Source organism: Cyprinus carpio, unplaced genomic scaffold (assembly GCF_018340385.1).
Source record: "Cyprinus carpio isolate SPL01 unplaced genomic scaffold, ASM1834038v1 S000006515, whole genome shotgun sequence".
In the NCBI taxonomy this organism is placed as follows: Eukaryota; Metazoa; Chordata; class Actinopteri; order Cypriniformes; family Cyprinidae; genus Cyprinus; species Cyprinus carpio.
Window position 1 is genome coordinate 1485127 of NW_024879183.1, and position 15206 is coordinate 1500332.

Below are 15206 nucleotides of genomic sequence, written 5' to 3' on the forward strand. Positions count from 1 at the left end.
ACACAGACAAGATCTTGTTTAGAAGAAGCCATATTAGTAATTATTATAAACGAGAATGGTTAACGATATTGCCAATATCCACACTGCTGACAGCTTTACCTGTTCTAGTTTGATCAAGTTGTGCACGAAATAGACGCTGTATTTTCTGCACTTTCCCTTCTTACTTCTCCGTCATTTCTCTCTCGCTGCACAGCGGAGCTGCGTTTATCAGACTGTGTGCGGCAGCACTGATGTGCGCCAGAGATGAGGACTGTCTGAAACTCTCTGTTTCCACTAAAACTTTAATGCGCATCGTCTCAGTTTAATACGTGAACATAACAAAAGATTTGATCGCAAATGAATTAGGAAAAAAGGCATTACATTCAATTTTTTAAGTTATAACATGTAAATATATACCCAGATAGCAATAACACTCGGGCTGATTCTGGCTGAAATGCGTCTCTGTCAGTTCAGTCTCGGCATCGGTGAGAAGATAATGGACCAGAGCCGCGCCGACTCTACAAAACACTTCTGGCTGACAGACGGCTTTTTTCTCTATGGGCCGATCTCGGCTGAAAGCTGTTGTACACGCGGCAGGTCCACACTCGGTGTAGTTGTGTGTATTAACCTTCGGCCCGAGTTCGTTTTATCACAGACGGGGCGCTGCTAGAATGAAGCAAATCATCCGCCTGAGAAAACTTTTTTAGCGGTTAAATCCTGAGGAGCTTTCAGCGGGTAGTCGCCAGTGGCGACCTCAGCAAAAACGTCACTCACAAATTAATATTTATGGTCGCAAATGCGACTGTTTTAGTCACAGTTTGGAGCCCTGAGACTGGAGTAATGATGCTGAAAATTCGGCTTTGATCACAGGAATTACATTATAAAATACATTAAAATTAAAAAGAGTTAATTAAAATTGTAATAATATTTCACAATAATAATGTTTTTATTGTATTTTTAATCAAATAAATGCAGCCTGGGTGAGTAGGAGAGACTTCTAAAAACATTAAAAATCTTACCAATCCCAAACTTTTGAATGGCAGTATCCTTTAGAGATTTATTAAATATGGGCTAATTAGTGATAAACAGTTGTTCATCGGGGGAATGTGGAAAAAATGTTTAATTAAAACATTTAAATACAAGTTGGATTTGTGTGTACTTTAAAATCAGCTGAAAAGGAAAGTTCAAATATGGTTTAAGTTAAAACATTTACATTATATACAGTAATTGAGAAAAACAGTTGAAGGGGTAAAAACATTATTTTCTTAAAATTCATTGTGAATTTTATTTTAAAGTGGAAGAGCAAGCTGAGACTCTGTAGTTGCCGTCGTATACACTGAAAAATGGCAGCCATGCTTATGTTCATTGTTACACTGCAACGTTTTAATGAGTAAATTTGTTAGATTGAAAAGAGTGTCCTGGTCATCATTTAAAGCTTCTACTGCTGTACTCCACATCACTTGAAATTTAGCTCACGTGCCTTGCATTTATCTCAATTTTTGCTGTGACAACTAAATTGAAACAAGTGGAGGAGGTCTGAATACATTGTGCATTATTTTCATAACCTAAAAGCAATCAAAAAAGGTGTACATGTTAGTAGATTCAGGATAAGGGCTAACCTTGTGATAATGGCGCAGACATGCCTGGAAGTTTCTCAACAAGTTGCCTAGCATTCAGCAGTCCTGCAGAACCTGTAATCAAATGTAATTTACTCCATTAAATACATACAAACAAATAAAAAAATGAGTACAAGTATTACAGAGTGAGTTTGGTTAACTTGCAATGTTCAAATTAGATGAAGAGAATGTTTACTCTCCTGTGTCTCTTTCTCCCAATAATAATGAGATTTCTTATATTTTTGCCTCTTCCACTGAAACTTAAATCCATGGGACTGAATTTTACTTGGCGTGTGCAGTCAGTCTACTTTCATCCAAACTTTTGCAGAATGCAGACCAAACCAGAAAATGTTCAAAAATCAAATTGGCAAACCAAACATACTATACCCTTCACCATCTTTGCATCTTTGTGACCTCATTTCAGCCCACCTGTAAAATGCAAACCAACTGTGTGTGCAGTCTTTTTGCGTGAGCGGTTAATTGCCATCGTCACGTCGGTAGGAGTAACCAACCAATTGGGATCACAGTAGGGAGACCAATTGCCTTTGAGTGAAACCAAAACGAGTCAATGAACATTGGTGTGCGGAATTTGCATTTCATGCCCCGCATGCCAGTGCGGGTAAAAATCCCTAGCGTGATCCCAATTCATTGGTAACTCCTACCAACGTGACATCCTACGCAACCAGAGATGTTTTCTTGTAATTCAGACACAAATTAACATCCCCTCGAATTATGTCTGAAATACAAGAAAACAGTAAGAGATTACACAGTTACTGACTTGACAGGTGAAAAAACAATTGGTTAGGGATCCATCACAGCCAATTGTTTCACTGTTAAAAGTTTTAACCATCTGGTGACAATAAATAAGTACCTGAAGCTTCAACAGGTTGTGTTGTTCTTTTCATCTCTGTAGAATCTGTAATAAAGTTTAACATGTGTCATGTGATTTCATAAAACAAATTCAAGAAAATCACACTGTACTTACCAGTCTGTGGATATGTGAGATTTCCTTCATCGACCTCACTTTCTGCATCAACCTCACTCTCTGCACTTGATTCGGTCAACTGTAGGTGATCTAAGAAAATAAATTATTTTACCTTGATGAATAATGAGATTCAAGTGCTATAGATTGCCTACATACAATGCGTGTTCCAAAATTATTCCAAAAATAAAGCCTTTAATTTATAATATTCTTCATATTAAATGTAAATATCAAATCAATAACATGACTTAATAATTTAATTAATTTTGTGTAAAAGCAGCTCATACTTTGGAAACGGTATCACAGAAAATTTTTGTGGTTTTGAAACCTTGACTGTTTAAAACCTATGTATGCCTTGAAACTGCTAACCAGCCCACGCCTACCTTCAATTTCAATCTCCTCAAGTGTTTTGCCTTGAAGGTTTCTGAGAGAACCTTTCTCCATGGCAAGCAGTAATTTGGAGATTTTGGCCAGCTGGGTAGTAGCCTCTGGAAGTCGGTAAAATTCACGATGAACGCGAATATCATGCCCAAGAAAGTCAGCAACTTGGTCTAACTCATGATTCTTGAGATTCAAGATCTGTGACAAAGTTGCGACATGTTTCCGTAATAGCGTGGACCTGAGGAGCTCAGGGTTTTCAGCCCCACATTCACTCGCATAGAGCCTCAAACAGTCCTGTCCTCTGTAGGGAGTCAGACAATGAGGCCTGGCAAACAGGAACAGGTTTTCTGCCAGAACACCACAGTCTTTTCTTTTCTCTATTAGGCGTGTTATTGCCATCACCATGTCTGGTGAAAGTAACACTGCAACTTTCCGGCCTCTTTTACCCCTTAATTCAACACGACTGAAGTGTTGACAAAGATGAAGTTCAAATTGTGTCAGTCCAAAAGCGACATCCTTGTGCAGGGCACTTGTGTCTCTCTCCAGAAAACCATTCAGCGTCATCTTTGAAACTTCTCCCCCTCTTCTCCTATTAAAAAGTATTACATTTGCCATGGTGGCTTTACAAAGTTCACTATATGATTTTGGTGAACTATGGTCATCCAAGTCCTTCAATGCTTGTTCTGTAGACTTCTCCAGATGTCTATGAAGACACTGAACATCTTTCGTAAAAGGAAGAGTGGAAGGCTTGTTAAAGTGGCGCTCATTTAGCGTAGTTAAAGCAGTGTGGGAGATGAGTTCTGACCACTTTGTAGCATAGAGGGTTTTAAAACTCTGGGTTGACTTTATCAGGTTACTGTCTTCTGCCATCAGTGCTCTACAATGTAAAATGTCACTGACTTTCTGGAGTGAGTGACCCAACTTTAATGCAAGGCTTGGAGTACGGTAGCAGTGCTTTTCGTCATCGTACCCAGACACTTTCTTAACAGCTTTGATCACCACATCAAAATTTGCTGGTCTCACAGCATCTTCAAGAGTTTGTATTGAGAATTCCTTGCGAAGCGTAAGCAGAAGTCTTCCACTTTCTCTGAGTGTCTGGCGAATATAGTCATATTTGGTGGGATCCTGTGCATGTTTATTAAAAAATGACTGGGCCAGCTGAAGAATAGAATAGTCACTTCGCACAGTAGCAGTTATCTCATCGTCTTTCATGACAGCTAAAATCTTCCAAACACCTGGGGATATTTGCTGAGAAAGAGCTGACTCATTCATAGAGGCCAAAGACAATACCTTTTTTCTTCCAATCTCTGAATTGGCTTCTACTGGTTTTGAAGAACATTTCTTCACATGTCGCCACAGATCTCTTCGGAGATATAAATGCCTGGCAGTACATGCAGTGAATATAGTCTTTTGCATTGTATTTTGTCTTTGCTGTGCGTCTTAGTTTTAAGGATCCAACTCCACTTGCTAAGACCTCCGAGTTATGAATGTGGTTTCCCTTGTTGCGTAGCTTTATAAGCATTTTCTGGCGCTGTTTGGACTTCTTGGGAAGACTTAAAACTTGAGCAACATCTGCATGAGTTTTCTCATGACGTTTTAGGTGACGTGTAAACTTTGTCTGTAGTTTTCCACAAATGTAGCAGTAAGTTTTATTTTTGAGAGAGGAGGATGTGTTTGAGATCTGTTCAGCCCCAGCATCAGCGCTATCATCAACAATTATGCCTTCAGCATTTCCTACTTTGGCAGTATCTCCCGATACTTCAAGCTGACTTGATTCTGCAGCTTCAGAAACAGACTCTCTCTCTGCCTCTACAAAAGTTTTTCTTGGTGTCTTTTTTTGGAAATAGAATTGCTGGCGCACCCCTCAAAATCTGTAATTCTAAATGTTTGACTGCCACTGATTTTTAAAGGCTCTGCTATGCTGTCCCATGAGCTGTTCGAATCCGCTGTGGAATCAGGCACATATTCCTCTTCTGATGATACAACCTCACTTGAACTTTGTTCTTCACAAACCTGATAATGATTAAAAAATACATTTATATTTTGTGTACTTGGAAAGCATTTCACTGAGAATAATTCTACTAAAACACTTACTACTGGAAGAGGTTCAGTGATGTTCACCTTGTGCTTAACATAGCACTTTTTGTGCCAGGACTCATAGCAAACTAGACAGAGAAAATTAAGAATTAATTAATAAAGGAAGATCATAATGTTCATAAGTTCATAATGTCATGGTAAGTACTTAAAAAGTGAGTGCAGCTGCAAATGGCTCATCGTGAACATATAGCAGAGTTACACATGAAGCAGTTTTTAAAAAGTGTTCCTGTGGCATCATGTTCAAAAGATATGGATGGATCCCCCCCCTTCCATTCTCAAAAAAAATACCTTTACACCTCACCCCTGACCATTTCAGAGGTGAAAAGGGTCCTCCACATGTGACACATTTTTCTAAACTTGACATTTCTTCAGGGACAAGATCATGAACACAGTCCTGTTGATCAAAAAACCAAAAAATAAGAATTTGATCCTAACTGACACTTGTGTGGTGTAGAATATCAAAACCAATGAATTGTTTGTATTCTGTTCCTCTTTGAAAATAAATAAATGTTTTTTATTATCCCTGTAATGAATGAAATTGTTTAGAAATTAACTTTTAAATCTTTATAACTTTTTGCATAGTAATTATACTTTTATAATATAATATAATATAATATAATATAATATAATATAATATAATATAATATAATATAATATAGGGGTGTAACAGTACGCAAAAATCACGGTTCGGTATGTGCCTCGGTTTTAAATTCACGGTTCGGTTAATCGATTTTTTCGGTAAAGTAGGGGAAAGAAATGCAAACAACTGCAGGTTGTTTATTACTATAAAACTTTTTTAAACAATTTGCTTACACTTTAAACACTTTTTAATAAAATATAATATATAAAATACAAAAAAATAAAACTGCTTTTATTTTTTTTTACTGCTGCTCAGATTCGTTCAACTTATGTTTTTTGTCAAAAAAAATTAATTTGTCCACATTGTCTATGGAAAGGGCAGATCTGCTGGCAGGTACAATGTCTCCAGCTGTAGAAAATACCCTCCCGCTAGAGACTAAGGTAGCAGGTACAGCTAGCGAGAGGCTGGGCTAAAGCATGCCGTGTATGTTGTTGTACAGCGTGCGGTGTGTGATTTATTTTCAGTGGAAATCCCGCCCTGCAGTCGATTTCATTGGTTTAGGTTACAGTGACAACGGGTAAGTTTAGAGATCAGTGGCAATCTGTACAGTGATTGACAACAACTTTAGAATCAGTTGCAGGCACGATTTGCACTGACGAGGAGACTTCCGCCCACTTAATAGGTTCGTGTGGAAACACGAAAATGTACATATTTTCCTCATACAAAATATTGCATTCGGTGCACACATGTACCGTACCGAAACGGTCCGGTACGAATACACGTACCATTACACCCCTAATAAATATAAATATAAATATATATATATATATATATAAATATATATAATATATATATATATATATATATATATATATATATATATATATATATATATATCTATATATAGTTAAATATTTTTTTTATTTCCTGGGCTTCACTTTCTGTGTCTTGGGATTTTTCCATTGCGCAGAGCATGTAGCTACCTAGACAAACAAGATGTAGTAGTCCTTGGACACACTGACACTCTCACACGTAACCAGAGTGGACCCAGAGTGGAATTATAAGTATATGAAAATAAATCGTACCGTAAATGGAAAGAAAGTATATATATGGAAAGTATATATATAATTTCTCAACACAGCTTGTTCTTCAAGGTGACATAGATTGACTGAACAGGGTATTTATCCTTGTTCTGTGATGTGACATGTCGACAACAAACATTTGGTTTGGGTCTGAAATGCCTTAGCTTCCTAAAAACCTCTCTCAGACAGCTATATTAAACTTGTGGTTTTGCACCTATTTGGCATCCCTTCAGGCTTAACTGGCAAACCTCATTATGAACAGAAGAAGCACTTAACACTGATTGGCTGCCTTTGCTGCCACTCAAAAGAATGTAAACTTCTTTCGGTGGGAATGTAATGGAAAATTGGCACACCGCTTACACACTCACAGCCTGGAAGAGCAAACCTCGGAACACGACTCGCTGTTTCGTGTTGAACTTCACGAACACTGCTGCAATTTACTTTCTGTTGGAGGCGAGAGGCCGTAGATGTATGAAAATTATTTTGAAGCGGAGGGGCAGTGAGACACGTTACATAATATGTACCCGTTGTTTAGATTGGGCCGTTTTTCTAAAGGATGAATTTCTATGAAACGGAGATGTTCAGAATGTCTAGCACTTTTTGTATGTTCGTGTATGCGGGTAGACTACTGTTATTCAACTAAGACAAGGCAAAAAACGTTTTTTCTCATTCTCTGTCACCTTTCAACAGTACACAGTATGATAAATGTTACAAAACAAAACAAAGGTACACTCACTGGGACTTATAGAACGGCATTGTATAGAACCAGGAACATTTGGTGCCAGTCCATCAAGAATATTGTTATACAGATAGGAAAAGATTTCACACCACAACTGTGTGGGGCAATTTTTTAGGGGGTCACAACAATCACATTTCAAAAAAATGATAGAAGAAATATTGTGATAGATCAAGCAAAAAAAAAAAAAAAAAAAAGAAAAAAAAACCTTCAGAAGACTCAACTGAATTTACTCAAGTCCTCTTTGACTTGTAAATTTGAGGACTACACAAGACCTGTGCGTCTCAATACTACTACTTAATATCATTCTCATGAGTTCATATCTACAGTAAAGTCATTGAAGTTCAAAATTACCTTTGGAATGACTGCAAAGGAACTGCATTTGTCCACATCAGCAGCCTGACATGGCTTCTCTTTGGAAGTCTAAAATCAAGAGACGAACAGTCATCGAGAGTTTGTATCTAATGCACAAAACTAACAGACCTGCTAATGTCTGAACCTTACATGGTGAGGGTTACACACAGGACCGTGCGTCTCAATACTACTACTTAATATCATTCTCATGATTTCATATCTAATGCACAAAACTAACAGACCTGCTAATGTCTGAACCTTACATGGTGAGGATTACACAGGACCGTGCGTCTCAATACTACTAAATATCATTCTCATGAGTTCATATCTACAGTAAAGTCATTGAAGTTCAAAATTACCTTTGGAATGACTGCAAAGGAACTGCATTTGTCCACATCAGCAGCCTGACACGGCATCTCTTTGGAAGTCTAAAATCAAGAGACGAACAGTCATCGAGAGTTTGTATCTAATGCACAAAACTAACAGACCTGCTAATGTCTGAACCTTACATGGTGAGGGTTACACAGGACCGTGCGTCTCAATACTACTACTTAATATCATTCTCATGAGTTCATATCTACAGTAAAGTCATTGAAGTTCAAAATTACCTTTGGAATGACTGCAAAGGAACTGCATTTGTCCACATCAGCAGCCTGACACGGCATCTCTTTGGAAGTCTAAAATCAAGAGACGAACAGTCATCGAGAGTTTGTATCTAATGCACAAAACTAACAGACCTGCTAATGTCTGAACCTTACATGGTGAGGGTTACACAGGACCGTGCGTCTCAATACTACTACTTAATATCATTCTCATGAGTTCATATCTACAGTAAAGTCATTGAAGTTCAAAATTACCTTTGGAATGACTGCAAAGGAACTGCATTTGTCCACATCAGCAGCCTGACATGGCTTCTCTTTGGAAGTCTAAAATCAAGAGACGAACAGTCATCGAGAGTTTGTATCTAATGCACAAACCAACAGACCTGCTAATGTCTGAACCTTACATGTTGAGGATTACACAGGACCGTGCGTCTCAATACTACTACTTAATATCATTCTCATGAGTTCATATCTAATGCACAAAACTAACAGACCTGCTAATGTCTGAACCTTACATGGTGAGGATTACACAGGACCGTGCGTCTCAATACTACTACTTAATAGTTTAAGACCAAGATGGCGGCGCGTACACATCGCGAGGCTCAGCGTCTCTCCAGTTTTTGCAATTTTGCAGTATTTTTCCTGCTCATCTCGGGTCTGTTCGTACTGAACAGCTTTGCTTTAACATCATACACCCGACGGGAGCTTTTGGATATCGTGTGAGGACTTTTCCAACAGTTTTATCACCAATCTTCGACTCATCCCTGAGATCGCCAGAACACCCGAGGCTGCGCACGCTACCCCGGCCGGGCGGAAGTGCTCGCAGGCGGCGTCGAGATCGTAAACAAAGGCGGGGGGAAGCGCGGAGGTCTAAGAGCTAAGCTAAAGCTAACACCGCTCCGGCTCTCTTTACCGAGCATTTTCCTCGCTAATGTGCGGTCACTGGTGAACAAAATGGATGAGTTAAGACTTCGCATCACCCACAGTAAGAGACTTTTGGACTGCAATGTCATGGTTTTCACAGAAACATGGCTACACAACGACGTACCCGATAATGCTATTGAGCTAGCCGGACGCTACACGCTCCGGGCAGACAGAACAGCAGATGACTCCGGCAAGACAAGAGGTGGTGGATTGTGCATTTATGTTAACAAAGCTTGGTGTACGAACACTGTCATTGTTGGGAGACACTGCTCAGCTAACCTAGAGTTTCTCATGGTTAAATGTAGACCTTTTTATCTGCCGCGGGAGTTTCACTTCCACCCCCATAATAACTGCAGTCTATATTCCACCGGATGCTAATGCCAAGCTTGCTTTGAACGAACTTCACACAGCCATTAGTAAACAACAGACTGCTCACCCGGAGGCTGCTTTTATTGTCGCGGGTGATTTTAATCACTGCAAATTAAAGACAGTGCTCCCCCAATTTCACCAGCATGTTTCCTGCCACACCAGAGGAGACAAAAACTTTGGATCATGTTTACACAAACATTGATGGAGCTTACACCGCGACCCCCCTCCCCCACCCCGGACAGTCTGATCACCTTTCTTTGTTTCTCACCCCCAAGTATTCACCCCTCATCAACCGTTTGAAGCCATCAGTGAGGACCCATCAAAGTGTGGCCAGCTGGAGCAGACTCTTTACTTCAGGACAGGTTTTCAACACACGGACTGGAGTATGTTTGCTTCTCAGGCTGCCTGTGGCTCTCACACGGACATTGATACCTATACCTCCTCTGTACTGACTTACATCAACACCACCATTGACAGTGTTACATCAGAAAAACAGATCACAACATACCCTAATCAGAAGCCATGGATGAACAAGGAGGTGCGAATTCTGCTGAAAGCCCGCAACACTGCCTTCAGGTCAGATGACGTGCAGGCCTACAGTAAATCCAGGGCTAACCTGAAAAGGGCATCAAAAAAGGCCAAGTACTGCTACAAGCTGAAGGTAGAGGAACACTTTTCCAACTCTGACCCCCGACGCATGTGGCAGGGCATCCAGGCCATCAGTGACTACAAACCAAGCAACTCCACTCCAATGGTCACGGACGTCTCCTTCCTTAACGAGCTAAATGACTTTTATGCTCGCTTCAACAGCGACAGCAAGGAGACGGCCCACCAAAACCACACACTCAGCAGACCACCAACCTCTCAAACTCACCCCCTCAGATGTCCACACTGCATTGAGCCGGATCAATGCACACAAGGCTGCCGGCCCGGATGGCATTCCTGGACGTGTGCTTAGAGCATGTGCAGAGCAGCTTGCAGGGGTCTTCACAGACATTTTCAACCTGTCCCTCACCCAAGCAACTGTGCCAACATGTTTTAAGTCCACATCCATTGTGCCGGTACCGAAACACTCCTCCCCGATGTGCTTAAATGACTACCCCGCCCTGTAGCACTCACACCCATCATTATGAAGTGCTTTGAGCGATTGGTCCTAGCACACCTCAAAGACTGCCTCCCACCCACACTGGACCCACATCAATTTGCCTACCGCAGAAACAGGAGCACAGAGGATGCAGTATGCACAGTGCTGCACTCTGCACTCACACACCTGGACAGTAACAACACATATGTACGGATGTTGTTTTTTTTGACTTCAGTTCAGCATTTAACACCGTCATTCCCTCCAAGCTGACCACAAAACTTGGAGACCTGGACATTAGCACCTCCCTCTGCAACTGGATCATGGACTTTCTGACCAACAGGCCTCAGCATGTTAGGTCTGGCCACACCTGCTCCTCCACCATCACACTTAACATTGGCGTACCACAGGGCTCTGTGCTGATCCCATTTCTCTACTCCCTCTACACCCATGACTGCAAGCCTGTGCATGGATGCAACTCCATCATTAAGTTTGCAGACGACACCACGGTGATTGGCCTCATCAGTGACAACGATGAGACTGCCTACAGGGAAGAGGTACAGCACCTGGCCACATGGTGCGCTGACAATAACCTGCTCCTTAACACCAGTAAAACAAAGGAGCTCATTGTGGACTTCAGGAAGAAGAAAGGAAGCACGCATGACCCCATCCACATTAACGGGATGGTTGTTGAACGTGTCTCCAGCTTCAAGTTCCTGGGAACCACCATCACGGAGGACCCTGTCCTGGACCACAAACACCTCCAGCCTGGTCAAGAAGGCTCACCAACGCCTCTTCTTCCTCAGAACACTGAAGAAGAACCAGCTGTCTTCAGCCATAGTGGTGAACTTTTACCGGTGTGCGATCGAGAGCATCCTGACCAGCTGCATCACAGTCTGGTATGGGAACTGCACGGTGGCTGACCGCAAAGCACTGCAGAGGGTGGTGAAAACTGCCCAACGCATCACAGGGACACCACTTCCTGCTATTGAGGACATCCAGAGGAAACGCTGTGTACGTCGAGCTCGCAGCATTATTAAGGACTCCTCTCACCCTGACCATAGACTGTTTAACCTCCTGCCCTCCGGGAGGCGCTTCAGGAGCCTCCGGACAAGGACCAGCAGATCCAGGAACAGCTTTTTCCCTACAGCTGTCTCCTTGCTGAACTCTGCCCTCTGACACCCCCCACACCATACACACAGACTCCTCCCCCACTTCATCACTACATCTGACTGATTTATTTATTTATTTATTTACAACAAGCAAAAAACAACAAACTTGCTATTACTTGCACTACTGTCTGTTCATCCAGGAACACTGAATAATCCATTGCACACTGAATATTTTCTATGCACTTTACTTTCCATTGCAATAGTTTAAATTGTTCATATGTTCATAGTTCTGCCTATAGTGTACATACACTTCACATATTCATCTGTATAATATGTTCATAGTACACCTATCTGTATATCATGCTGATAGTATTTAAAATCTGTAAATTTTGTCCATAATACTTATCTGTATAGTTATTTGTACATATTGTAGACCTTGTATATTCTGTACTTACTGCTTATTGCACTTCTGGTTAGATGCTAACTGCATTTCGCTGCCTTGTACCTTACATGTGCAGTGACAATAAAGTTGAATCTAATCTAATCTAATCTAATTTCATTTCATGAGTTCATATCTACAGTAAAGTCATTGAAGTTCAAAATTACCTTTGGAATGACTGCAAAGGAACTGCATTTGTCCACATCAGCAGCCTGACATGGCATCTCTTTGGAAGTCTAAAATCAAGAGACGAACAGTCATCGAGAGTTTGTATCTAATGCACAAAACTAACAGACCTGCTAATGTCTGAACCTTACATGTTGAGGATTACACAGGACCGTGCGTCTCAATACTACTACTTAATATCATTTCTCATGAGTTCATATCTAATGCACAAAACTAACAGACCTGCTAATGTCTGAACCTTACATGGTGAGGATTACACAGGACCGTGCGTCTCAATACTACTACTTAATATCATTCTCATGAGTTTCATATCTACAGTAAAGTCATTGAAGTTCAAAATTACCTTTGGAATGACTGCAAAGGAACTGCATTTGTCCACATCAGCAGCCTGACATGGCTTCTCTTTGGAAGTCTAAAATCAAGAGACGAACAGTCATCGAGAGTTTGTATCTAATGCACAAAACAAACGGACCTGCTAATGTCTGAACCTTACATTTTGAGGATTACACAGGACCGTGCGTCTCAATACTACTACTTAATATCATTCTCATGAGTTCATATCTAATGCACAAAACTAACAGACCTGCTAATGTCTGAACCTTACATGGTGAGGATTACACAGGACCGTGCGTCTCAATACTACTACTTAATATCATTCTCATGAGTTCATATCTACAGTAAAGTCATTGAAGTTCAAAATTACCTTTGGAATGACTGCAAAGGAACTGCATTTGTCCACATCAGCAGCCTGACATGGCATCTCTTTGGAAGTCTAAAATCAAGAGACGAACAGTCATCGAGAGTTTGTATCTAATGCACCAAAAACTAACAGACCTGCTAATGTCTGAACCTTACATGGTGAGGATTACACAGGACCGTGCGTCTCAATACTACTACTTAATATAATTCTCATGAGTTCATATCTACAGTAAAGTCATTGAAGTTCAAAATTACCTTTGGAATGACTGCAAAGGAACTGCATTTGTCCACATCAGCAGCCTGACATGGCATCTCTTTGGAAGTCTAAAATCAAGAGACGAACAGTCATCGAGAGTTTGTATCTAATGCACAAAACTAACAGACCTGCTAATGTCTGAACCTTACATGTTGAGGATTACACAGGACCGTGCGTCTCAATACTACTACTTAATATATCATTCTCATGAGTTCATATCTAATGCACAAAACTAACAGACCTGCTAATGTCTGAACCTTACATGGTGAGGATTACACAGGACCGTGCGTCTCAATACTACTACTTAATATCATTCTCATGAGTTCATATCTACAGTAAAGTCATTGAAGTTCAAAATTACCTTTGGAATGACTGCAAAGGAACTGCATTTGTCCACATCAGCAGCCTGACATGGCATCTCTTTGGAAGTCTAAAATCAAGAGACGAACAGTCATCGAGAGTTTGTATCTAATGCACAAAACTAACAGACCTGCTAATGTCTGAACCTTACATGGTGAGGGTTACACAGGACCGTGCGTCTCAATACTACTACTTAATATCATTCTCATGAGTTCATATCTACAGTAAAGTCATTGAAGTTCAAAATTACCTTTGGAATGACTGCAAAGGAACTGCATTTGTCCACATCAGCAGCCTGACATGGCATCTCTTTGGAAGTCTAAAATCAAGAGACGAACAGTCATCGAGAGTTTGTATCTAATGCACAAAACTAACAGACCTGCTAATGTCTGAACCTTACATGGTGAGGATTACACAGGACCGTGCGTCTCAATACTACTACTTAATATCATTCTCATGAGTTTCATATCTAATGCACAAAACTAACAGACCTGCTAATGTCTGAACCTTACATGGTGAGGATTACACAGGACCGTGCGTCTCAATACTACTACTTAATATCATTCTCATGAGTTCATATCTAATGCACAAAACTAACAGACCTGCTAATGTCTGAACCTTACATGGTGAGGATTACACAGGACCGTGCGTCTCAATACTACTACTTAATATCATTCTCATGAGTTCATATCTACAGTAAAGTCATTGAAGTTCAAATTACCTTTGGAATGACTGCAAAGGAACTGCATTTTGTCCACATCAGCAGCCTGACATGGCATCTCTTTGGAAGTCTAAAATCAAGAGACGAACAGTCATCGAGAGTTTGTATCTAATGCACAAAACTAACAGACCTGCTAATGTCTGAACCTTACATGGTGAGGATTACACAGGACCGTGCGTCTCAATACTACTACTTAATATCATTCTCATGAGTTCATATCTACAGTAAAGTCATTGAAGTTCAAAATTACCTTTGGAATGACTGCAAAGGAACTGCATTTGTCCACATCAGCAGCCTGACATGGCATCTCTTTGGAAGTCTAAAATCAAGAGACGAACAGTCATCGAGAGTTTTGTATCTAATGCACAAAACTAACAGACCTGCTAATGTCTGAACCTTACATGGTGATGATTACACAGGACCGTGCGTCTCAATACTACTACTTAATATCATTCTCATGAGTTCATATCTAATGCACAAAACTAACAGACCTGCTAATGTCTGAACCTTACATGGTGAGGATTACACAGGACCTATGAGTTTAGACACTTCAAGATATACCTCATATTAGTTTATATTGATAAATAAGGTCAACAGAAATCTGTTTACTTGTCAGTTTCTAACATTTTGAATAGGACTGAACAAGTTTG

General features: G+C 40.4%; 2 protein-coding genes across 2 annotated transcripts; both read right to left on the reverse strand.

The window, feature by feature from the left end:
• Nucleotides 1–1582: 1582 nt before the first annotated feature.
• LOC122134320 lies at nt 1583–4323 on the reverse strand. The gene is made up of 4 exons (XM_042754433.1): nt 2961–4323; nt 2581–2670; nt 2467–2511; nt 1583–1670 (listed from the first exon to the last, which is right to left on the reverse strand). Exons 1-4 carry the CDS (start codon nt 4228–4230, stop codon nt 1594–1596), a joined length of 1482 nt encoding a protein of 493 aa, XP_042610367.1. The 5' UTR covers nt 4231–4323; the 3' UTR covers nt 1583–1593.
• Nucleotides 4324–4512: 189 nt separating this feature from the next.
• On the reverse strand, nt 4513–14578 carry LOC122143839. The gene is made up of 14 exons (XM_042754445.1): nt 14557–14578; nt 14086–14154; nt 13837–13905; nt 13475–13543; nt 13224–13292; nt 12864–12932; nt 12502–12570; nt 8665–8733; nt 8416–8484; nt 8167–8235; nt 7808–7876; nt 5344–5449; nt 4945–5123; nt 4513–4530 (listed from the first exon to the last, which is right to left on the reverse strand). Exons 2-14 carry the CDS (start codon nt 14140–14142, stop codon nt 4513–4515), a joined length of 981 nt encoding a protein of 326 aa, XP_042610379.1. The 5' UTR covers nt 14143–14154; nt 14557–14578.
• Nucleotides 14579–15206: the final 628 nt, after the last annotated feature.